This window comes from Tursiops truncatus, chromosome 9, assembly GCF_011762595.2.
Source record: "Tursiops truncatus isolate mTurTru1 chromosome 9, mTurTru1.mat.Y, whole genome shotgun sequence".
NCBI classification, from domain to species: domain Eukaryota; kingdom Metazoa; phylum Chordata; class Mammalia; order Artiodactyla; family Delphinidae; genus Tursiops; species Tursiops truncatus.
This window is the reverse complement of record NC_047042.1, coordinates 68343224-68370113: the sequence shown is the minus strand read 5'-3', so window position 1 is coordinate 68370113 and position 26890 is coordinate 68343224. Positions and strand designations below refer to the sequence as shown.

The 26890-nt window shown below is 38.4% G+C and overlaps 1 protein-coding gene across 3 annotated transcripts in view; it reads left to right on the top strand.

Annotated features, from left to right (window-relative positions):
• Window positions 1-26890, top strand: part of DOCK4 (dedicator of cytokinesis 4) — a 478765-nt gene that overhangs the window by 413379 nt on the left and 38496 nt on the right. For 2 of the 3 annotated variants that reach the window (XM_073809840.1, XM_019925305.3), the window contains exons 31-37: window positions 3994-4142; window positions 5823-5908; window positions 10996-11091; window positions 11966-12026; window positions 16162-16255; window positions 23995-24143; window positions 26415-26501. In XM_073809840.1, coding sequence (XP_073665941.1) covers window positions 3994-4142; window positions 5823-5908; window positions 10996-11091; window positions 11966-12026; window positions 16162-16255; window positions 23995-24143; window positions 26415-26501 — 722 coding nt within the window. The remainder of the gene's footprint in view (window positions 1-3993; window positions 4143-5822; window positions 5909-10995; window positions 11092-11965; window positions 12027-16161; window positions 16256-23994; window positions 24144-26414; window positions 26502-26890) is intronic. The other variant, XM_073809841.1, reaches the window with a different exon arrangement.

The window sequence follows — 26890 nt, the reverse complement described above, 5'->3', positions numbered from 1 at the left end:
TAGTTGAAGGACTAAAAAATATTCTGTTGCAGTGGGAGGGGAGTAGAGGATAAAATACCTAGGAATAAATTTAACCAGAGGTGAAAGACGTGTACACTGAAAACAGTAAGACGTTGTTGAAAGAAATTGAAGGTGGCACAAAGAAATGGAAAATTATCCCATGCTCATGGAAGAATTAACATTGTTAAGATGTCCATATTACTTAAAGCAATCTACAAATTCAATGCAATCTCTCTCAAAATCCCAATGACATTTTTCACAGAAATAGAACAAACAATCCTAAAATTTGTATAGAACCACAAAAGACCCTGAATAGCCAAAATAATCCTAAGAAAAAGAACAAAGCTGGAGGTAGCACACTCCCTGATTTCAAATTAAACTAGAAAGCTGTAGTAGTCAGAACAGCAAGGTATTGGCATAAAAACAGAAACACAGATCAATGGAACAGGACCGAGAACCCAGACATAAACCCACACATGTATGGACAATTAATTTACTATAAGAGAGCAAAGAACATAAATGGAGAAACTACAGTCTCTAATAAATGGTGCTGGGTAAACTGGACAGCAAAAGAATGAAACTAGACCACCATCTTATACCATACACAAAAATTAACTAAAAATGGATTAAAGACTTGAATGTAAGACCTGAAACAATAGAATTCTGAGAAAAAAACATAGACAGTACACTCTTTGACATCAGTCTTAGCAATATCTTCCTGGATATGTCTACTTAGGCAAGGGAAACAAAAGCAAAAATAAACAAATGGGACTACATAAAACTAAAAAGTATCTGCACAGCAAAAGAAACAATCAACAGAACAAAAAGACAACCTACCAAATGGGAGAAGATATTTGCAAGTCATACATCCAATAATGGGTTAATATCCGAATATATAAATAACTCATACAACCCAACAACAACAACAAAAAACAATTAAAAAATGGGCAGAGGATCTGAATAGACATCTTTTTCAAGGAAGATATGTAGATGGCCGACAGGCACATGAAAAGATATTCAGCATCACTAATTATTAGGGAAGTTCCTATCAAAACCACAATGAGCTATCACCTTACGCCCATTAGAATGGCTGTCATCAAAAAGACAAGAAATAGCAGTGCTGGACAGGATGCGAAGGAAAGGGAATGCTCTTATACTGTTGGTGGGAATGTAAATTGGTGCAGCCACTATGGAAAATAGTATGGAGATGGCTCAAAAAATTAAGATTAGATCTACCATATAACCTAGTAATGCTACTTCTGGGTATTTATCCAAAGAATACCAAAAACAAAAAAAACCACTAATTTGAGAAGATATATGCACCCCTATGTTCATTACAGCATTATTTACAATAGCCAAGATATGGAAACAACCTAAGTGTCCATCAACAGATGAATAGATCAAGAAGATACTGTGTGTACATACAATGGAATACTACTCAGTCATAAGAAATGTGAAATCTTGCCATTTGTGACAACCTTGAGGATATTATGCTAAGTGAAATAAGTCAGACCATATGATTTCATTAATGCAGAATATTAAAAGTAAATAAATGAACAAACAAAATGAAACAAAAACAAACACATAGATACAGAGAATGGATTAATGGTTACCAGAGGGGAAGAGAGGTGGGGGAGGGTGAAATGGGTAAAGGGAGTCAACTGTATGGTGATGGATGCAAACTAAACTTCTGGTGGTGAGCTTGCTGTAGCATATACAGAAGTCAAAATATAATGTTGTACGCCCAAAATTCATATAATGTTATAAACCACTGTTACCTCAATAAAAAACGAGAGGGGGGAAGGCATGAATTTTCTCCCCCAAATTTATATGTTTGTACTTATACTTGCAAGGATAGTCTACAAAGAAAGAGGTTATTCTTTACTGCTGTGTCCCACCTTTGCCATTCATCATGCTGCAAGGTTAAGTTTTTTCTTTCTATTTTTAGTTGAACTAACATTCTTACTAAATATAAAGTGGGCTTCTCTTCCACATTTGCAAACACAGTGTCTTGTAACTGCTGTAGAAAAATCAATACTTCCCTAACAGGCTGCTCTGTGTGAATAAATATACAACAGCCCAAGTAGCAGGTGCCCTAAATACTTCAAAACAAGACCATGTGGCTGACAATTAGAGATGGGAAAAGTATACTAAATCTGTGATTTAAAAAGAAATAATCTAAATGAAGTTTATTTTACCATTGCTATACATAGCTCAAGATTTTGCTTTGCGGATTGGATAAGAGTAAAATTTTCTATGGTGGAAGGCTTGTACGGGTTGCACAGATTCTTTGTTCCCAAACTGTTTTCAGTAAAGAAGGCTAGCCTCATACATTCCTGTACAATGATTTAAATGTGGGTATGGCTTCTCTACTGTCCTAGAAAATCAGGCTACAAAATAGAGCATATGAATTTTGTTTGCATTATGATTGAAACAAGCCAACTGTAAATGACATGTTTTAAGACAATCAGGAACATTTTAATATAGGCTGGTTTTAGATTAATTTGAGGAATTACTGTTTGCCTTTTTTGAAGGAGTGATAAAGGCACTATGATTCTATATTTATAAAATGACCTACCTGTTAAAGATGCTTACTGATGTTTGTACAAGTAGAATGTTATGATGTCTCTGACTTGGTTTAAAATTTCTCAGGGAAAAAAATAGTTGGGTTGATAGGTGAAACAAGATTAGCAAAAAAAATTTGATAATTATTGAAGCTAGATGATGGTTATGTGGGGATTTATTTTACTAATCTTTGTAATTTTGTGTACATTTGAGATTTTTCATAGTAAAAAATTTTTAGAAGAAGAAAATCACATTGTAAAGTGTCTATAAATGGAAAACAGTTTTTAAAAGGAGATTCAACAATACTCAGTGAAATAGTGGTAAATAAAATAAGTGCAGAGGTCAAGGGATGCCAGACTCAGTAAAGATTAAAAACAAAGATCCAGGGCTTCCCTAGTGGCGCAGTGGTTGAGAGTCCGCCTGCCAATGCAGGGGACACGGGTTCGTGCCCCGGCCCAGGAAGATCCCACATGCCACGGAGCGGCTAGGCCCGTGAGCCATGGCTGCTGAGCCTGCGCGTCCGGAGCCTGTGCTCCGCAACGGGAGAGGCCACAACAGTGAGAGGCCCGCGTACCGCAAAGAAAAAAAAAAAAAAAAAATAGAAACTCTGAGATTTAACATGGATGAGTAGGATAATGGACTGAACTCAACACTCATATGCTAGACAAAATCATCTACGTCCAGCCCACCCTCCACCTTCCTTTCCTCTGAATTATCGATACCATCCATACCTTGGAGCACTTGCTAAACACCATTTTGAGCTCACTATTATCACATTGTAGTCTTTTCAGAAAATTGTTTATTTTTTGTTTGCACCAACATTTAAATGTTTATTTAGGCTGTATGTTTATTATATAAAAAAACAAGAAAATTATATAGTACAGATAGGAACCACCTTTTTTCATATATAAAAATCACCAGTAATATCATCACCCAGAGGTAACCACTGTGGTTAGTATTAGGCAATATAATCTTCTAGACTCTTATATATATTTTCATTTTAAATGAAAGATGTACCTGTGCATACTGTATAGTACCTTGCTTTTTCAGTTAATTATATTGAAAAACTTGTGTTATTCTTCAACCTCATTTTTAATGATTGCATAAGAATTTTAATGTGTGAATGTACAATAGTATACATAACCAATTCCCAATGATTTATGTAATGTTTAATTGTATCTTATGGCTTTTTTTAAACTGTGAAAAGGGTAAATCCCTAGTTTTTTAATTAAAAATAATGAAGAAATATTAACATATGGAAATGTACTGTTTATATATCTGTTTAGGGGAATATTTTCTTGCTTGAGGAGACAACTGTAATTGAATGTATTCTTGTGACGACAGTTTTAAACAAACTGTGTAATACTAATTTTCTGAAATCTTATTCAAACTAAATATACTGAAACATAAATATTGTATTCAATTTAGGAGAACACAAGCTTCATTTCATCCCTGCCCTGATTGGCCCCTTCCTGGAAGTGACCTTGATACCCCAGCCAGATCTCCGGAATGTCATGATTCCTATTTTTCACGATATGATGGACTGGGAGCAGAGGCGAAGTGGCAATTTTAAACAGGTAGGCGGATGTGCTCCTCGGAGCAGCTGGAAGAGTTTCAGTTCTCTTTGAGCATCTCTGAGCCACTGCATTCAACTCTGAGTTGCGGAATGAGCACCGAACCAGATTTCAGCCTGGGCTGCCTACTCCCAATCTGCGTAGCCTCGGACACCTCTCTGGTAGTGTGTTTCACTGGGTCTCCGAGAAGCCCTAAAAAAAATTTCATTCCCTTTCAGCTAAAAAATCCTGTGATTTCCTAGGTCTGTGTTTAAGAACTGGCAGAGACTTTATTTGCTCCCAGCTGGACACAACACGGAGGAATCAGAAGGTTAATGATTCTAAAAATCGTTGACCTCTCAGTTGACTGCCCATTGTATTTGGTGAATGGCTTAGCTTTGAACATTTGATGCACAGTATGTTTTATTGCTCTTTGCTTGAAGCATTGAGAATTAATTTAAAGGGAAAAGCAGTAGAAATTGTTGTAAAGGAAATTCTGAGGAGGTGAGCTTAACATTTCTCTTTGACATAGAATCTAATAGCTCTGCTCCAGTTTTGGAAAGACAGACGTTCTTATTCCAAAACCAGTTCTCATAGCAGAAATCAACTGCTTTTGCCATGCCAAGTCACTCCTATTGGAGACAGCAGACCTACTATCTCTTCACACAGTCATTGCACTCACCTATGTGCACTCTCCTGTGTGAAGGATCTTTCTTGCTTCTCCAGATGCAGGCCTTCTCAAGTCTTAGACATGATTGTCAACTGTACAAGCAAGCTGAATGCATACATAGGACCCTCCTGTTGCCAAAAGCATGGCATTTCATCTGTATCAATCTCTACATTTATTTTGAAGAAAGCTAGTACCTGAATGAAAGGCTATTGAAAAATTGTATTGGGGAAGACCCACTTTTCTTCCCTTTTCTCTTTATCCCCTTATTGAAATTTGATTCAAAGAGAATAATTGTGTTTAGTCCCTTGCCAAAGTCAAATATCCCTCCCTACCCCTAGTTGTTTAACTCTCTCTGGCCAGGCAGAGAGTCTTCATTTTCTGTCTCCTCTGTTGCCTCTGACAGATGAGGGATATTTATTTCTGCCTTCCTGATACTGAAGTCCTAAAGGATTTATGTTCTTGAAAATATAAATGTTTTGACTACAGTTTTCAGGAAATATGTCCTTTCTCTCTCATGCTGCCTATTGCTGACTTAGAATATGTCTATGGATCTACCATCTGTACATGGTTAGGACAAATTCTCAACTTTAGCAAAGATTTAGCGCGACCTCGAGCTGTTTTGAGAAAGAAAATAGATACAAAACACATCAAAGATTTAAATGAATGTTTGTGGATATGGTAGTTTGCTGATGTTCTTATATATATCATGATTAAAAAAAAAAATGAGACTTGCCAGTTTTTACAGCTCCTAAATAAAGAATTCAAACATTTAAGCTGGGCTGCAGGCATTTGTGTTTGAATCAACAAATAGAAGTCTTTGGCGACAGCACATGCTACCCTACCGGGAGTTTGAAGTACGTGCCTGCATCTGAATTGGCCCCCTAGAATTCCAAGGGGGTGTCTCCTGTTAACCACAGCTGATAATGTCGCTTTCACAAAATTTACTATGGCTTTTTCCTGTGCAGAAATAAATATGCCTAGAAAATCCTACTTGTGAAAGGGAGGAAAGAGAGTAACATTTGGGTCTGTTTCAGGTGGAAGCCAAGCTCATTGACAAACTGGACAGCCTGATGTCAGAAGGCAAAGGTGATGAAACATACCGTGAGCTCTTCAACAGTATGTGAGTAACATGTTTATCTCAAGTGGATTCTGTTCCGGGGATTTGGTGTCAGTGCTAAGCAGCTGAGAGCTACAAAGACAGCTTGGGTCTCACAGGAGTGCTTTGTCTTTGTGGAGTGTGAAATAAAGGATAATTGCTTAACTGGCGAATGGATCTTGTTATGTTGATGATTAGACATATCTGCTTGTATTAATCTCTGATTAGGGCAGGTTACAAGTGTTATATAACAAATTGCACTCTTTTCATGCCTAGTAATTTTTAAACTGGGGCTGCAAGATAATGATTTTAAATAGGGTCAAGAGTGAGCGAGGAAAAGACACAATAGTGGTGTGATTGTTGTATTTGTGCACAGTGCTTTCCGAAACGAGATATCCTTGGTTGATTTGCTGTTGGGAAAATTAACCTAGTTTGCATCTGTTCTTCAACAATTGATTTAATTCATCGATACTTATTGCTCATTCAGCATTATTAATTTCTTCCTAAATGTTTCTTATTAGAATATCACAGAAGCAAGTCGTTTTTAGTAAATTCTGTGATTAGGATTTGTATGGAGGATAGAGAAATAATATTGTAAGGAGACTTTGAGGTTATCTTACTAAGGAAAGAATGTGATCACTATCATAAGATGAAGTGCTTATACCAAGTATTCATCCACTGTGTGAAATGGCCAGAGAGGATACATAAGAAGGTTCTAGTGCTTTAGGATTTTAATTCTAGCACTTGTTTCCTCTACAGCTTTCTATGGATCTTAGTCATTTTCAAACCTTTTATACTTATGAAGTGTTTCTTTTTGAAGGAAGAACCAGTTCTTTGTGCTTGGGAAATGTTTGCAGTTCTTTCATAAGTGCAAAAACAATTTAGCAATACATTTTTCTATCACAAAATACGCTTTTACTTATATTTACACCCAAGTGTCACCTAAAACTAAATATTAATGCTTTAGTACTGATAGCCAAATACAAAATTCTGTAATTCGTTTTATGATCATAAATTTAGGGCAGTGGATACATTAATATATAGTAAAATATATATATAGTAAAATATATAATATATTTTAATATATATTGAAAAGTATTACTAGTGACTGATAGATTTCAACTTGCCTGATTCAGAATCATTCTTGAAGCTTTTAAGAAAATTATATTGAAAGGAAAAGCCAAGAAGGGGTACACAGATTTCTTGTGGTAGTGGTGGATGATAAAATACATTCTTTGTACTGAGTCCTGAACAACGCCATTTTCCTCTGATACTGTAATTAAACTGGAACTTTTAATAATTATTCACCAAGCCCTCGTTCATTCTAGTGTACAAAGCATCTGTCTTTCGTGACAGCTGGAGTTTAGCAAGAATTCTGATTAAAACCTCATCCAATATAATAAATTGCTTTTGAAAACCACTCTCAGTTCAGTTACTAGTCCTTGGTTTGAACAAAGAACTAAAATGAGAAAGCACTCAGTAAAATGAATCTCTTGAGATTTGTGATTAATTATTTATGATAAATTCACAAGATTAATAAACACTCACATAGCTCCATAGTGCCTCTTATCAACTTTAATAAAGGCCTGATAGCATGCAGTTTGGATTGCTTGTGTGTAAATATGGCTTTGAAATAGAAGATGTACCTTGACGTTAAAATCAAACCAATAATTACAATATTAAGCCTCTATAATTAGGACTATTTTAAGGTGCCTGATTCATTCCATGGAGATTTTTATTCTTTTGTTGATTTTTAACATATTACTAGAAATATTGCTAGAAATATTTTTCTTTCATTACTACCTGGGCTCAGAAAAGAAAGTGAAAATCCAACTATATTCCAGGAAACAATAAAATGCTTTTCTGGCAATAGAAATCACAATGAATTAGTATGATCACAGTGAGTCACTGCACACATTATGAATTAGGAACACATGCCACTATGGTACAGATTCTCATTTGTTCTCTGTATTTCATATCTAAAACTTCTTAAAATTTGTTCAGAAGCTGAAAGGAGCTCACTGCTTCCTGAAAATGTAGTATGTACTTGCCAAAGTAGCCTCCTTAGAATGAGACTGTAAATTTATATAGTAACTTCCTTCCTAAGAACTCATCTTTCGCTGACCCTCACGTTATCTGCATTTACCCACGCTACATCTTTTTGAAATAAATAGGGGTCAGGATTGATTGTTTTTGATAATGCTGAAATTGTGGATCATTGCCGTCCATGTGATATTCAGAATAAGGTATCAGAATGAAATTCTGCTTCCCTGGATCCACTTCATTCACTCATTCAGCTTCATTTATTGAGCATCTCCCTGTGCTAGGCGCTCTTCTAAGGCTGAAGATGCAGCAGTGACTGTGCTGTAGGAGCACACAGTGGGGTACCAGTAGCCTTGGGGGTTCTAAAGGGGCTTTCCGGAAGAGGTAACCTCCACCTCAGTCCTTTACTGTGCTCTATCGTGTGTTGCTCTAAATAATTCAGTAAGACTCCAAATCATTTCATAGATCTTTGCTTAAATGTGATCACACATTTAATTATAGTTTGCAGACAGAGGATTAGCTGTGTAGCACATACTTAGGTATCTAACTCTTCTCTTTGGATTAAGAAGAGTGTGCACCGACACAGGTGTTTCATATAAGTGTTGGCCTCCACACAATCCTGTTAGGCTACAGAGAGAGGTAGACTGAGGGTCAAATTCTACACCCTTCATATTCCTTCACAGAGTAAAAGCCTGTTGGGCAGGGTGTCATCCTGCAGGACCGTGGCTTATCCTGCTGTTCAATGTTATGGAGTCCCATTGCCTATCAATTAGCAATAAGAAATCACCTTGGAGTGGGGGGGGGGGAGATAAATTAGGAGTTTATCCTAATTTATCCTAATAGACATACTTCTGTATATGAAATAGAAACAAGGACCTACTATATAGCACAGGGAACTATATTCAATGTCTTGTAATAACCTATAATGAAAAATAATCTGAGAATGAATATATATACATATATATGTATATATATATATAACTGAATCACTTTGCTGTACACCTGAGACTAATACAACATTGTAAATCAGCTATACTTCAGTTTTTAAAAATGGTTTAAAAACATTAGAAAAGAACGATGCATAGTTAATGCTCTTTTGACATGTATGTAAAGTCTAGTGCATTAGTTCATGTAGCAACCATTCATCATTTTAGTGCCTCAGAAAAAGAAAAGAAGAAATCACCTTTCACTGTGATTAGATGAGTTCCCTGTGTGCTCACCATGGGCACATCAGCCTGATTATAGACCAAATAGAAATATACCAAATTATAGATCAGTGTCACCCAAGTTATCTAGAGAGACTCTTCTCTTCTTGTCCTATAGCTTCTCCCTATCAATGTGTATCAGGTAAACTGGGAGGGCAAGCTTCCCCACAGAAAGAACTAGCCTGGCCGAGAAAGCAGATGAACTGGGTTCTAGGCTTGGTCCTGATATTTGGGTCTTGCGTTAGTCAAGGGAACAGGCTGTGCAGAGCTGTGCCTCTTTTTACAAGAGGATTCTGTAGCTCAGATTTCTTCCTGCAGCCAGAGACTGTGCAAATTAATGAAACTCATGCCTATAAAAGAAGTCTCTATATATTTTTAGAATTATTACCTAACTTGAGCTCTTTGGTTTTCAGCCTCTAAAGTATATGAGGTGTGGGCTGTCACTTGGGAAGATTTCTCCATCATCCTGCATTGCTTTGGCAGGCAGATTTTCATCTGAGTACTTGGTTCAATACCAGTTTGGCATTTAAGCTTGAAACAGGTGCTTCTCAGAGGCTTTTTAAAAGAAAACACGTTTAGAACAAACTAGGGGACCTTTCCCTGGGGGATTAGTCAGGGCGAGTTCCATCCCTTCATGTGCTATTTCTTCCCATCTTCCCCTCCTTAATCTAGGAAACAGTTCAGAATAAACCAGAAAAACAAATGATCAGGGATGCATAGACACCGGATGAGGAGATAGAGGGCTGGGCACTGGAATGGTAATAGCAAGAAGCAGTGGGGAGTGGGAAGGAAGATTGAGAGAGAACGTAGCCACAGAGCAAAAAAAAACAGCTTTGACAAAATAGCTTTTTTTCTACGAAGCACAGTATAGGATAGGCTGAGATGGTACTTGTACGAAATGGTTTCTCTCTATGTTATTCCTGAAACCAAGATGAAAGGGAAACAACATTTTAGAAATAATGATCATTAAATTTAGGAGGGCAAAGTATCCTCATATTGTCCTGCCTATGTTCTTACTTTTCTCTTTTGGGGAAAGTTCAGTCATAAAGGTTTTTGCCAAGTATATGGTTAATTTGCCGAGAGGTGGGAGTCAAAGTAAAACAAAGCCTAATTATTATGATTGTTATTGTTTTGTGTTTACATAGCAGTGCCTCTGCTCCAAGGTGCTTAAGATTAGGGAAAAGGTAGGAGGAGAGATGTGGTTCGGTACTTGTCATCAATCTGCTGTAACAACCGCATAGAAAATCCTCTGTGATTAATGACAAAATGAATGAATCTGTTGAGTGAGTGCACAGATAGTACAATATGTATTGAGTGGGCAAATGTTAAGTGAAAGGAAAAAACGCAAAACGTCATACCGTCTGTACAAGGATTTTCCTGTAGCAGTTGCATTGCAGTAAAATTGCTTGGATGAAGATGCATTCCACTGAGAGGTAGGAAAACATTTTTATGTGAATAAAGCAAGATCTTACTTAAAAGTAAACTTAGAGGCACTCCTGTTTTCGCTTTTCGCAGTGTGGTTTGGTGTGGTGAGGTGCAAGCCTCTGTTAGTGGAAGAGAGAAGCTAGGAAACAATGTCTTTGAGCTGTGAGGTGCTTGCATATTTTGAAAATATGATTTATATGCATGTGTTCGTATTTGATGACTTGGATAATGAAAATCAATTTGCTTTGTCAATGCTTCCTGGATTAGAATTCCACTATTTGGTCCCTATCCTAGGTAAGACATTGTTTGCAAATTGTGCTACTTGTGAGATGTTGCAGTGGTTGCTAAGGCATTTAAGGTATTGATGAAAGTAAAATGGTTGTCATGGTGACTGATAAAAATAAATGTTGAAAATGCCCTGGGTTCTTTCTTTTCCAGTCTACTAAAGAAAATTGAGCGGGAAACATGGAGGGAGAGTGGTGTTTCATTAATCGCCACTGTAACTCGTCTAATGGAGAGGTTGTTAGATTACAGGTAAGCCGAGCCCACCCCCCGCCCTCCCGGTTTTCCAGATATGCCGCGCTCCCCTTAGAAAGTCTGAGAGTTAGAATACAGTCGACATTGCCCTTGGGTTAATCACTCAAAGAATTGATAATCAGACCGTGGAACCTTGAGCAGTAAAATAACAGACCTCTAACTAGCTGGTTCAGAGTTTTTTCTTTGCTTTTCCTTTTTTATGTTTTGTTGTATGGGTTTTGACAGTTCTTTTAAAGTCTCAGTGAATTGAGACAGTCCTGTTATTAAAGAAATCTTTTTTCTTGGTGTTTAGACTCACCCATTAGAACCAGTAGATCCATTCATCTTAGGGTGACGACAGTGAAACCAACAATTGTACAACCATGCTGCTTTCTTAGAAAAGGAGAGGGGGGATGAAACTCACACCATTAGCTTTCAGAGTCATTTTTTGATTTGGAAATGATCTAAACTGTTGAAGCAGTTCATCCCACTTAAACGCATGGTGTTTTAAGAATAAACGCTTCATTCTCACTGCTGATGGCCAGGCTTAGCAGATCTTTCTCACCCCAAGTAAGAGGTGTGTAATAACACACCTTCACTCCTCCCCTTCCTGGAGCCCCCGTCTATTGAGAGGGAGCACAGTCCACCTGGCAGTGAAATTCTCAGCAACACTGGTGCTCAGCAGGGTCTGACCGCCCCCCTCCCCAGCCTCTCCCAAGCTCACGCTTCCTGGGGCACTGCCTCTATTCTGCTGAGCCTCATCTGAACAGCAACTTGCAAATTGCCTCTAGTCTCTGACAGATCCTTTTTTATTTTTTCTTCCTAAAAGAACAAACTGTGTTCACCCCTAGGAAGGAAGTTCTGTGTTCTGACTCTTGCTTTTTGTTTTTAGGGACTGCATGAAAATGGGCGAGGTAGATGGCAAAAAGATTGGCTGCACCGTGAGCCTCCTGGTTCGTAAACAATTTCCCTTTTCCTCCTTATATCCTAACGTTTGCTTTTTCACAGAAATACTGTTTTGTTTATCAGCTACCATGTGTCTTTATCTGGGTGTTTCTTAAAAGAGTTTAGATATGTTTTTGCTTCAGGTTGAATTAAATGCCAGAAAATTCTGAGCTTCGAACACTGCAGAATGTTCCCACTGTAAAATCCCAGAGTGACGCCAGGCTTCTCTTGTTGCATCGCTCCCCTTCCCTGGAGTCTTTTGTTGCTCTCCTAGGGAAAAGCATGATGTCCCTGGAGAAAAGTCTTTTCACTTTTGTGTAGACAGTTTCTTTCTGCCCTTCTTGTATGTATTCTAGGTTTTAATAAATATTAATGTTCTTTTCTGAACAAATGACAGTTTCATATTTAGCACATGAATTTTCACTCTCTAGCTTCTTTGCAAATTAAATCCATAATACCGCTGTTGTTAAGTTGTGGATTATAACTAGGATGACCACATAATTTCTCACCCAAACAAGACGATTTTGAGAATAAAAATAAATATTGGGTAAGGATAATAGGCTACACCAGAACAGTTCTAGGAACACAAAATTTGTACTGAAATGTCTCATAACTAATTATCAAATAGAATGGTATTCTCACTACAGAGCAAAACAAGGATTATACATTCACATTCCTTTTTCAAATTTTAATATAGTATAAATTGATGCTTTTGATAATTTACCTTAATCAGATTTAAAATACAGGAATGCGTTGTGACTGCTTTGGTTCTAAATTAGTGAATATCATGGTTTGTTTTCTTGTTTTGCAGAATAGATGAAACCTCACCATCTATTCTAAGTACTTGCACAGACAGAATTCTAACTCTTACTCTGATCCACCTGAGTCTCTCACATGCCTTTTTTTCTCTATTTGTCTGCACCTTAAAATTTGTTTTGTCCCCCATTCTGATTCTGTCCTGTCTTAGCTCATCGATTTCAGGTTTTTTTGTTTTGTTTTGTTTATTCCCCTTACAGCCCCTCTTCAGAGCTCAGGATTTTTTGCTTTCTTATGACTGTCTTTTTAATCTGTTTCACTAATTTGTTTTCTCACTGTACTACATCTCTGAGTATATGACTTTATCCTTTTTTACCACGCCTACCACTTCCTCTTCATTTTTGCATTTAATTGTTACACCTCCACCTCCAATATCAGTTGCTAAAAATAGTAAGACCTGATCATCCTCTATCAGGCTACCACTTGTTATGCAGTTTCTTCTGTAATTTTTATCATCAGACCCAACAGTAACCTGCAGGCCATCAGGCCAAGCTCACTGGTCAACCCATTATCTCTCCTCTTAGCACTTATTTCTAACCTTGAGCACAGTCATTTCCACTTTTAAATTTCCTTTCTGTGCTTTCCCAGCTTTTTGCGGGCCTTTCACCAGGGTCAAGGTCCTCAGCCTGATCTCCTTCCACGTCCCTGCTTGTACATCAGTATCTGGGGAGAAAAGCCAAGTGCTCTGTCAGCTTCAGGTTTTCTCAGTTTATCTCCTTAATCTTGGCTCTACCCCAACTCCAAACACAAAGTCTCATAAATAGCCTCAAAGGAAAGCCTTTACCTTTTTCCAAAGGAATCGTCTTCCATTGTCTCCAGCTCCTTTCACAGCGTCCTCTGTTTAGAGGTACACAAATAAATGTAGACCCTAGGTTCATTTCCTCAACCAGTATAACAGGAGAGATCATTTCCTCGGATGAAAGAACGAATACTTCCACCTAAATGTGTTTATTCTAGTTTCCCAGTAGGAATAAGCCAGAGACTTAATAAATAAAATCAGTGGCCCCGTCAATATCCACCTGAGTCAATGAATTTATCTTGCTAGTTTTGCACTGACCAAGAATAGTCCTTATCAGACTTCCCTGGTGGCGCAGTGGTTAAGAGTCCATCAGCCAATGCAGGGGACATGGGTTTGAGCCCTGGTCCTGGAAGATCCCACATGCCATGGAGCATGCACCACAAGTCCATGCACCACAACTACTGAGCCTGCGCTCTAGAGCCCGCGAGCCACATCTACTGAGCCCGTGTGCCACAACTACTGAAGCCCACGCGCCCTAGAGCCTGTGCTCCGCAACAAGAGAAGCCACCGCAATGAGAAGCCTGAGCACCGCAACAAAGAGTAGCCCCCGCTCGCCGCAACTGGAGAAAGCCCGCGCGCAGCAACAAAGAACCAACGCAGCCAAAAATAAATAAATTTATTTTTTAAAAAAAGAATATCCGTATAGAAAATGCTAACGCTTTGAAAGCTGTTCTAATTTCAACCAGCACCTGACTACTTATTATTAAAGGACAAAATATATAACTTTGAAGCTAATCTTTTTAGCTTCTACTCCATATGGAAAGTTTTTGATTTCTAGCTGCAATATGGTTCTTTTTAACCACTCCCTGCCTCCTAGAGATTTTTCTTAACTTTTTGGAAAGATCAATTCCAGATTGTCTTTGGGAGAGCTCTGGCTTTCTTTACAAGATCAGAGTTAAACTGTAGTATTAGGCTGGTAAAAATGGGTAATCTTTGACATGACTAATACAAGGAAATGTAATTATTGTTTTGTTCTTTGTGTCACTAGTTTTGCCAGACACATGTGAAAGATTCTCATCTGCTGACTGGAGAGAGCTTTTCTTTTTTTTCAAGAACTGTTCATTTACAGAGTGATCACTTATTTGGTTCCCAAAGAAATACGCTTCTTACCAGAGAGCTATTAGAACAAATTATCCTTTAATAACATAAAAGCCTGCTATGAGGTTGTTAAATTTATGTTTATGGTACAACAATTCTTGCTAATTAAAATGATTTTGGTTATAGTAGAGATATGAGGAGCATTGTTTACTTAGCTTTTTAAAGAATGCCAAGATCTACAAGGCACAAGACGAAAAGGGGAAGGATAATGGTATAAATTGGAAAAAATATTTTTTATGATGCGTTCAACTAAATGTCAGTGTCTCAAGGTTAGAAGAGTCCTCATACTGAAGAATGGACACCTGTTAGGTAGTGGCCAGAAAGTACACTGACAGAAGCTCCTCAGGCTTTGAGCCCAAGTACAATTTAAGCAGCCACATTGGCTAGTTTGGTCCATTACCAAAGCACCTCTCTAGCTAATCAAATGCAAAAACGTTTAGAATTCCTGGACTTTCCCCCCTTAGAAAAGCCTGTCACTGCTTCAAGTCAGCAGATTTATCCCCCCATCACTATTCATTTTCCCTTCTTCTACACACCAAGTAGCATCTGTCAAAACAACAACAGCAAAAAAATAAAATAAAATAAATAACAACAGCAGTAGTAATGATAGCAGTTCAGATGGCTTTAGCAGGGATTTCAAAATGTACAATGATCTGCTTTCTAAAATTGCCTTATGTAGAGTCTCACAGCATCATGCTTTTGCTGGACTCCAACTTCTTACACTTTTGCTCGTATGTTTACTAAGTTCAGTGAGGACTAATGTACTGAATGATGTGGTAAAGGAGTGTATGTGGATGCCTATAAAGTGTACCTTTAAAATGGCAATGTAATGTGTCCAGGTAAGTCAGAGTTGAGTTTTTGGTGACAAATGTTAAAACATTTTAGAGAAGTTTAATAAGATCCAGATACCTTTTTTTAATAAACCAAGTATTTTCAATAAGCATGGCCCTGTAACAGTAATTTGAAATAAAATCTCTTATTAATCCCTTTATGTTGTAGTCATAAACTGGAAACCTTTAAAATAAGTTTAAAATTAAAGAAATTATCCTTTGACTATCCATGATCAAATTTAATAAAGAGGTTAATCTCTTACATATTTTTAATATTTTTAGTTGAATAGGCTGATTGTCCACTGGCAGTTAAACTAACAAAAAACAACAGAAAGTAACAAATGAAATGTGAATCAGTGGTAATAACATCCCCCCAGGAATTACCAGCCTATTCAATAAATGATAAATAATGTTTAATACAGACAGTGCTGAGTTAAAAATATGTCACTGGGTCTCCTTACTTAATTTTTTAAAGACATTTATACAGAAAAATTCATCTGTTCTCTTGGTTCAAGATATCAAACTTCAAGCAGAGTAAAAGGCAGATACTTGACAACCTAATTGTTGAGGAATTATCCATGCTTGTACTCTTTTTTATAGAACTTCTATAAGACTGAACTGAACAAGGAAGAGATGTATATACGCTATATCCACAAACTCTACGATCTGCACCTCAAAGCACAGAACTTCACAGGTAATTGTGTCTTTTGGCTCAGGTTGGGGGAAGTGGGCAGGTCACTGGTATATTAAAAATAATAACTCCTCTGTTTTTTGAATTAGAGCTGAGGACTCAAGCATTTCTCCTTTAAAAGTGGAATTTATTTTTAATTAGATTTATGTTTCTAAGTACTCTATGTTTTTAATATATTGGCTTTTTTTTTTTTTTTTTTTTTACTATATCTCTTTGTGTAGATTTTTAGAGGTTGTTTTTGGGATTATAAAAAGCAACTTTTCACGGTCTACTTAAAGTGAGTATTTCACCACTTCAAGTTAATACAGGAACTTTACCACCTCCCCACTTTACATTGTAGTGTCATAGGTATTACATCTAGGTACATTGAAAACTCCATCAGATAATGTCATAATTTTTAAGTCATATCTGTTTTAAAGAATTTAAGAGGTTAAAAATAATCTATTATATTTACTCAGATATTTACCATTTCTGTTGGTCTTTCTTCATTCCTGAAATTCTCAATTTTCCTCTGTTAACATTTTCATTCAACCTAAAGAACTTGTTTTAGTATTTCTTTTAGAGCAGATCTAATAGTGAAGAATTCTTAGTTTTCCTTCATCTTTATTTTACCTTCATCCCTGAAGGAAATGTTTGCTGGATAGTGTCTTTGTTTGGACAGTATCTTTGTTCCAGTACTTTAAAAATGTTGTTTTACTTTCTTCTGGCCTCCATTGTTTCTGATGAGAGATCTGCAGTCATTTAAATTGTTCCCCTGTATGTAATGTGTAATTGTCTCTGGTTGCTTTCAAGATTTTCTCTTCGGTTTTCAGCAGTTCAGTTATGACATATATGGGCATGGTTTTCTTTAAGTTTATCCTGGTTGGGTTTGCTGAGTTTCTTGGATCTATAAACTTATTTCCTTCACCAAATTTGGGAAGTTTTCAGGCATTATTTCTTCAAATATATTTTCTGCACTGATTCTCTCTTTTGGGACTCCAGTTTTATGGATGGCCAGTTTTATGACCTTTTGGTATCATTCTATAAGTTTCTCAGACCCTGGTTTGTTTTTTGAGGTTTTTTTTTTTTCAATTTTTCTTCTTTCTGTTTTTCAGATTGGATCATTTCGCTTCATCCATTTTCAAGTCCTTTGCTTCTCCTCTATCATTTCCATTCAACTATTGAGCCCTTCCAGTGAAATTTTAGTTTTTGTTATTTTTATTATATAATTCTAAAATTCTTATTTGGCTGTTTTTTTAATAGCTCAATTTCTTTGCAGAGAACATGTATCTTTCTATTTATTTCACTAGTGTTCACTTTTTCTTCAAGTAGCATGGTTGTAATAGCTATTTCTTAGTATTTGCCTATAATTTCAACAACTGAATCATCTTGGAATTGGCATCTGTTATGGCCTTTTCCCTTTGAGATTTGTTTAGTTTTCCTGGTTCTTTGAATGTCAAGTGATTTTGGATTATATCCTGGGCATTTTGAATATTATGAGAGTTCATCTTCTGGAGAATATTGACTATTTTTATTTTAGCAGAAAATCAGTTAGTTTCGGACCTCAAGTCCTGAGCCACCTTTTGAAGGTCAGTTTAGTTATCAAAGCCTTTGCAGCACATTCCTGGTCTTTCCTGCATGTATGTCACCCAGGGAGAGTCTGGGACATGGACATTTATCTATACCATAATTCATTTATCAAAATCTTTGTTATGTTGATTCTAGTTCATTCTGCACATGTGCAGCTTGGGGGTGAGCCCAAGGAAGTCATACACAGAATTTAAAAATTCCTTCCTCCATCTCCTTCCTCTCTCTGATATTTCTCACTCTTCCCATCTCCCAGGGGCTCCTTTTCCTAGTACTCTCACTTGATCCAAGCCAAAGCACTCAGAGCCAAGGCTTGATCCTCCACACTATGATGTACTATGTACAGTTGGTCTCCCTGGGGACAAAGCAGTGAAAGAAAAGAGAAAAATGGAAGCTGTTGCTGCTGCCACTGTGATTGCCCCTACTGTCACACTTCAGGTTTACAGCTTTGTCCCTGGGACTCAGAGTGGACCAGAAGAGTCAAAAGTACTCCATCCGGGCTTCCCTGGTGGCGCAGTGGTTGAGAGTCCGCCTGCCGATGCAGGGGACACGGGTTCGTTCCCCGGTCCGGGAAGATCCCACATGCCGCGGAGCGGCTGGGCCCGTGAGCCATGGCCGCTGAGCCTGCGCGTCTGGAGCCTGTGCTCCGCAACGGGAGAGGCCACAACAGTGAGAGGCCCGCATACCGCAAAAAAAAAAGTACTCCATCCCACAGAAGGTCCTCTTCCCAGTCCTCTGACTAGAGGAGCTTTTCTTGGAGCTTTTTCTGTCTGTTTCCATTTGCAGTTCCAGGAGGCAGGGAAGGCTAAGCCAGGAGGTAGAAAAGGCAAAAAATAAAAACAAGGAACTCACCACTCTGTGGTCCTTCTTTTGAGTATTGATTTTACTGTTCTGTCTACCTTCTCGTTTACTGTTCAGAATTCTCCAATAGTTGCTTTACATATTTTGTCTGGGGTTTTTAGTTGAATCAGTGGGAAAGAGACACTAGAATGTGCTTACTACATCTTAACGAGAATGAGCACCCTTTAATTGGATTTAGGAACTACAAATCTTAGTCTTTTGCCACACTGTTCTTCCAAAGAACTCCTGAATCATGGTTCCTCCCTCAGCTTTAAAAGAGTAAAGGAACCTTTCTGAAGTGGTGCTCTTGTTCCCAGAATTTAAATATGCCTCTAGCTACAGTTCCACTGTATCACTTAAGAGCATCACTGTTTACTTTTTTTTTTTTTTTTTTTGGCGGTACGCTGGCCTCTCACTGTTGTGGCCTCTCCCATTGCGGGGCACAGGCTCCGGACGCGCAGGCTCCGGACGCACAGGCTCAGTAGCCATGGCTCACGGGCCCAGCCGCTCCGCGGCATGTGGGATCTTCCCAGACCAGGGCACGAACCTGTGTCCCCTGCATAGGCAGGCGGATTCTCAACCACTGCGCCACCAGGGAAGCCCTACTGTTTCCTCTTAAACTGGAGACTTCATGATATCTTTGATGCCTCTTATTCATGAAGTGCTATTGGTTCTGCTTCCTAAACATCAAAACCATTTCCTTTTTATTATTTCCAGTTTCACTGCCTCAAATAGGCCTTCATCATCTCTCACCTGGACTGCTTCCTAACTGTCCCCAGAGTTACCTCAGCAAACTTTAACCTGCAGGCCGGCCAGGCGATTTTGTAAAGAAAGTTTTATTATAACTGAGCCACACCCACTTAATTACATATTGTCTAAGGTTGCTGTTGTGCTCCACTGGCAGAATTAAATAGTTGCCACAAAGTTGTAGTGTGGCCTGCAAGCCTAAATTATTTACTTTCTGGCCCTTTGAGAAAATTTTGCCAACCCCTTCTCTAGATATAACTCTATCAATTCATGTCCTCTACAAAATAAAGCTCAAACTCTTTATTCGGAGCCCATCATAATTGAACCAACACCTGTCTGCTCAAGCCTCATCTTACCTCTCGCACTACATTCCTAATTTTTATCCTTAAGAGCCAGCTCCTATATCATCTTTTCCATGAAGTGTTTACCTTCCTTCACTTCCCTCATCAACTCTATGACCCAGCACTCCCTGCCATGGGCTGAGTTGATATTTCCAACTCTTTTCCCATTGCAATTTTTTCAGATTTCCATTAAAACATTTATCATGTTGTTTTTATTCATAGTTATATAAGGTGTATATATGTGTGTGTGTGTGTGTTAATAGGTACATAGGTAGGTAGTAGAGAGATCTTTAGTTGAAGGAGAAGTTCCTTGAGGACAGAAATGATGTTTTCTTCTTAGTCTTCCCAGTTCTTTGACTAGTGCCTAGCAGTGTGAGACTTAAATAATTGCATTACTAATGAATGCACTCAATGAGATTTTAATACCCTGAGAGCAGATTTCTCTCCTTCAATATTGGTAATTCCTTAATCACTGAGGAAGCCCCAGTATCTCTTCACACAGATGTGCTGATAGTTTTGATGAAATAAACTAAGAATTTTGAGCTGACTCTGTTGTCTGGGAGTTTAAGTGGTCATTTTAAAGTAGTTTGTAGCCAATTTTTGAGAGAAATGGTGAACCTAGTTTTTCTATCTTTGAAAACAACCTAGTAGACTTGTTTTATTTTAAAGTCCATAAAAAAAAAGAAATGAGAGAGGGAAGTGAGGGCAAGCTCTTGCAGATATGTAACAGATACATTTTCATTTTCTGAAAATCCAAATCTGTCTATTTTGGAAACGAATAAATTTTTTTCTTTAATTTGTTTACTCAGCTTGCAGTTTTTATGTTCCCCAAAGTCATAAGAAATAACTTCTTTTCCGATATAACATTTTTCTTATTTCTCTTCTGTCCTCATTTTTGTGTGTCCTTGGAGAAAGGGAAATTGATGGAAAAACTTCTCTATCTTTATAGGATTCAGTTTAAATGGCTTAACCCTTTCCAGCCCTCTGTGACAGTGCCCTCCATTACTTGATTCATCTCCACTCTTCTCCTGTGTTATTTCTTTTTGCATATTGGTGTCCTCACTGTACACATCTCAAAACGATGGAATGAGATAGCCCATATTTAATTATGTGATGATGCCTTTTGTTCAGAATTAGAAACACTTTTAAAAACATTGTCTATTGGAAATTCTGGATGTGATTCATCCTTCTTTTTTCAATATGTAGTATTGTCTTCTAAAGATGTAGAGGAATAAGTATACAACATATAATAAAACATTTACAATTTGTTCATGTATTCAAACAACCTTAGTAGTCTGTTGTTAACACCTCAAAGGCATACATGTTTCCTTTAATGCTTCCTTTACACACACTGTTTACCTCAGGTATTCATCATGATTTTCCCGAATCAAATTCTGAAACAGGTGTAATTTGTTTTCACACCTTTCCCATGTCACCATTCCGTCATTTTTCAGCTTCCTCTGCTGGCCCACCAATGCTTACTTGTTTTTCCACACTTCCCAGGGGCAAGTCACCCACACGTGACCTTCCAGCCATCCCCTGGGCCTTCCCAGGGCAAACATGATTTGGAAAGCAGTTTAGGGATTAGAAACTCTTCATTGCTCCCCCTTTTTTTCACTTTTTTGTTGTGGTAAAATATACATAACATAAAATTCCCCATCTTACCTGTTTTTCAGTGTACGGTTCGGTGGCATTAAGTACATTCACATTGTTGTGCAACCATTACCACCATCTGTCTCCAGAAATTTTTCATCTGTCCAATCTGAAACCCTGTACCCATTAAACAATAACTTCTCATTTTCCCCTCCCCCAGTCCCTGGGAACCACCACTCTACTTTCTGTCTCTGTGAATTTGACCTTCATTGCCTTTTAGGTACCACTCTGTGGTCAGCTGCAGGCTTCAACTGTGGGGAGTGAGGACCCTCAGTCCTCACCCCTCCCCCTTTTCACTGTGACATGGTTAGTCTTATGGGTATTTTTTGAGTGCTCAGGGAGACACACAAGAAATTTGAGAGACAAAGATGATAATTCCTGAGCTGCGTCACTAAGAGAAAATAGGAGTTATTTAGTAGTTAAAGCGGAAAGGCTTGAAGGAACAGGCTGTGAAGGACCATAGGTGTCAGCTGGTGTGATAAGTGAGGGGAACCTTAGTTTGTTCGGATAACACGAGCAAAGAGTGTGGATGGAGAAACAAAGACACACATGGGGTTTTCTTAGGTGCTTGGCATGATAAGAATATGTGGGTAATTAAAGATTAGGAAATTATCTCAGGAGGCCTCAGAGAAAAGTAGAAGGCTATTCAAATACAGCACAGCTCTGATGATCTGGTTATCATCATCACCATTCTTGTCCTCTGTAAAGCAGTCTTCCATGGCAACCTACGTTGTGGCGATTCAGCTGTTTCTGCATCCACTTATTAACCAACACCCTTTAGCAGATATTCCCTCTCTCCATCTCACCACAAGAAAGGGTTTGTCCAGTGCCCAAGCAAGAGAAGCCACCTCTGTCCCTGGTGGGCAGCTGCCTCTGGGTCAGGATGCATCTTGTTTCATTCAGCAAAAGCTGATAATGGGGTCAAGGGGGCTGGAGGCTTCTTAGGAGAGACAGTGGTGGGCTCCTTCTTACCTGCAATAAGTGGAGGAACAGTGGGAATATGTGAGCGGAGGGACCATATCATGGGCAGCCTTCTCTGTCACTTTAGGAAATATAAATTTGTTCTGTTAGTTACTTAGAGTCATTGGCTAGTTTTAATCAGGGGAGCAATGTGATCATTTGCAGTGAAGGAAAGTCATATTGGTAACAGTGCACAAACTGAATGCTGGGGGATAGGAGACTGCTGGCGGGTGATGAAAGCTTTTGCTACAGTCATTGAAGCTGCAGGACTGAGCTCACCAAAGGTAATTAAAGAGGAAGAACCGCCAGAGCCCGTGCCTTACAGGACTTCTACACTTGGGAGAAAAGAGAAAAGTGATAGGAATCTAGCTCTTTATCGCAACTCTACGTGATACATTGAGATAGCCAAATCATAGTACTAGAGCTTAACATGTTACTTAAGAGCTTTATGTGTAGTTACCCTTCAAGCAAATAAGTGAAAAAAAGAATTACCATTTATGGATATTGTGGTAAAAGCTCCTACTGTGTCTTTTGAGACGTGTGTGGAGATGGTAGTTAAATAGATAAATAACATAAGGGTTTGTTCATTTTATTCAATGCAGTAAATGAGTTGGCTGTTATAGTGTTAGATGATTATTATTACAGTCCTTCATCGGTGACAGTGAATTCTGGTTCCTCTTCTTGATGTATTTGGCCATATTTATGGTTCAGGAAAAGAAGAGACCTGCAGAATAGCAAGTATTCTGTTAACTACACTACCTGTCGACTATGCTTAAGCCTGTGGGTCACCATTTTCACACGTGTGTATAGAATGTCATCTCTTTTCATGTTTCCCCAAGAAATTCCAACCACACCAAACATGTCATGACTTCAGTAGCCATTACTGAAGATTTGTTGGGACTAACCATGGAGGTCATAGCACACGGCCCCGCAGTTTGTTTTCCCTCTCTGTCTCACACACACACACACACACACACACACTGTTTATCCAATACTTTTACTCTTTCTTGTCCTTCCTCTGTTGCTAGATTTTAAAAATTTTTCTTCTCTGAGCTCGGCTCCTCTCTAGCTTTGCCCCTCCTAAATTCTGCCTGTACCCCGACCCCCCCCCCAACACACACACACACACACACACACACACACCCCACTCTCAGATTTTTCAGCCTTGTATTATCCAGGAGAATTTAGCTATCATTTTTTGCTTCCTAAGCATGCCCTTTGGAAGATGCCCATAGTCCCACTCCAAGGGATTTACCCGTGAACTTCCGAGCAAACAAAGGCATGTCTCCCCTACCTACATCTTTGAACCAGCTACAGAGATACCCTTAAACATTTTTATTTTTATTATCATATGCTGGTAGCATATGAACGTTATGGGGGGAAAAAAAAGGAGGGAAGGAGAGAAAGAGAGAATAAAGAGAACCAAAAGATCAAACACAAATCTCTGATAATTCCATCTCCCAGGGGAACTCATCATTCATTAACCTTCTGTTGCATATATTCTGGACATTTTTTTCTTTAGTATCATGACATTCAGAAAACAGTATTTTCTCCAATTTGTCCCAAACCAGCCCCGTTTGAAGGGAGGTTCTTTGGGGTCCTGTCTCGATCATCACCTTCCCACTTGAATTTCAGAGGCCGCGTATACTCTCCTGTTATATGATGAGCTGCTGGAATGGTCTGATCGGCCCCTCCGGGAGTTCCTGACCTACCCCATGCAGACAGAATGGCAGCGCAAGGAGCACCTGCACCTCGCCATCATCCAGAACTTTGACAGAGGCAAGGTAGGTGGCCCCGCCCACCCGTGGCATCTCGCAAGGTGATTGTCACATTTCCTTTAGTTCATTGATGGCCACCTCTTCAAGCAGGGGCCCTCGAATTTCAATGTGCATTAAAGACTCCAAAGAGTTTATTGAAATTAAAATTCCCCGGCCCTACTCCTGGACATTCTGATTAAGTAAGTCTGGCTTGAGGCAAGGAATTCTGCAATTTTAACAAGGACTCCAGGAAATTCCAATGTGTATGAACATGGGACCCCACCTTGAGAAACACTGATCTAGAGGTTTTGACACCCAGGCATTTTATTTTCTGAAAAACCATTATCACACCTCACTCAGCTCCCCAGATTGGCATGTAGTAATATGCCTCCTTCCACTTTCTTTTTAAGGTAAAATAAATGAAACTAAATTTGTTTACAGCATTTTATGGCATCCTGTCATATACTGAGAGTTGCCATGGGGTGCTGAAAACCTCCCTGAGCTAATAAGGCAATTCAGCACATCACCTCCCTGCCCCCTGCTCCCTCTTCAAGGGTTTGCAGTGCTCTTGAAGAAAAATAATTGTGAATCTGACCCCAGTTGATTTGAACACTTGGATGCTTTGGTGATATGTGTCTTAGATTTACGTATATCTTCCAAAGTGCCAAGGTTAAACAGGAAATTAAAATACAACCGGTGGCTGTCATTCTCTTATAAGACATAATTGGGTACACCTAAAAATTTGATGAAAGGGAATTGCTTCTTTCCTATCCTCTTCTATTATTTATCAAACTACACTGACATATCGTTCGTTACGTTAATAGCAAAGAAATGCCTCTGTGCCCTCCTGCAGTGAAGTTTCCACCCTTAAGATAAGCTGTTACAAAACCTCTGGCTGCATCTCTCGGCCCATTCTCAGGAGCTTGTGCTGGATCAGGGCTTGGAGACTACGGCCCATGGGTCAAATGGTTCACTGACTGTTTCTGTTTGACCCACAATCTAAGAATCACTTTTACATTTTTAATTGGTTGAACAAAATCAAAAGAAGAATGATTTGACATGAGAAAATTACATGAAGTTCCCTTTTCATTGTCTATAAAGTTTTATTGGAACCCAGACAAGCTCATGTATGTCTATACGGATGTGTTTTCATGATTTAACAGCAGTTGAGTGGTTGTGACAAAGGCTGTATGGTCCACAAAACCTAAAGTATTTACTGTTCGGTGAATAACTTTGCCGATACCTGAGCTAGATCAAAGGATTTCTGCATTTCTCCTTAGAGTAACCAGCTGGGTTAAACCCTCACAATTTCCAAGTGAAATTGGGCCAAACAAGGAATCCACTGTGCCAGTTGTGGATAATTGGGCCTTAGGGGTCGGTGGCAGTTCCCCCCACCCCAGCATTGAGGGCCTGTTTATTCGTCTCCTTGACCATTGTGGAACAGCAGTTATTTCAAGATGATAATTTTGTTTCTTTGTTTTTTACCTATAAATTATTACTTTTTAAAAAATTTTTTATTGAAGTAGAGTTGATTTACAATGTTGTGTTAATTTCTTTGGTACAGCAAAGTGACTCAGTTGTACATATATTTTTTTTTTCATATTCTTTTCCATTATGGTTTGTCACAGGCTATTGGATATAGTTCCCTGTGCTATGCAGTAGGACCTTGTTGTTTATCCATCCTATATATACTAGTTTGCATCTGCTAAACCCAAACTCCCACTCCATCCCTCTCCCACCCCCACACCCTTGGCAACCACGTCTGTTTTCTGTGTCTGTGAGTCTTTCTTTGTTTCGTAGATATGTTGATTTGTGTTGTATTTTAGATCCCACATACAAGTGATATCATATGGTATTTGTCTTTCTCTGTCTGACTTACTTTGCTTTAGTGATAATCTCTAGGTTCATCTGTGTTGCTACAAATGACATTATTTCATTATTTTTGATGGCTGAGTAATATTCCATTGTATGTATGTATGTATGTGTATATATATATATATATACACACCACATCTTCAACATGATAATTTTGAAATGATGCCAGGAAATGTTGTTTTTGTGCCGTATCTTAATGACTTGTGGTGGGTTATCATTTCCCACTCTCTAAAGATTTTTAATAGTTAACACATTAATTACATGCTGTTTTCATGCATAAAATTGCAGTGGTACCTTAAGGGTAGGTTATAAAGGTTAAGAAGTAAGGCTTGATCATCTGAAAGCAGTCACCTCCTGACCTCTGGGTGGGAGTTAGTAAAAGTTGTGAGATCATGAACATTTATGTCATTCACTTGTCCACAGTGTTGGGAGAATGGCATCATCTTGTGCCGGAAGATTGCAGAGCAGTACGAAAGTTATTATGATTATAGAAACCTGAGCAAGATGAGGGTAAGGTACCTGGATGCATCCTAATCGGGTTACGGAATCCTTTTTTGCTTAGCTTTCCAATATGACGCTATGAAATTAGCTTTGTGATAGTCTTGATATGTCTTGCAGAAAGCTTTTTAAAGATGCCTTTCCTCTGAAGCATACTCCTCTATTTATACAGAGAAATAGCATGTTGATCTGTGTGATTTCTCTGATTAATATACAAAAAGGGAGCCCTTGATCTATTCTAAACACATCTGACATATGAAATATAAAATTTAACCCAAGATAAATACTTTCAGTTTGTTGAGGAAACTCTTCACACTATTAGAAGAGCTTGCCACTTGCACACAAATCTCTGTAACAATGTACCATTCTTAGTCCCATAATCTGCACAGCAAAATAGTAAA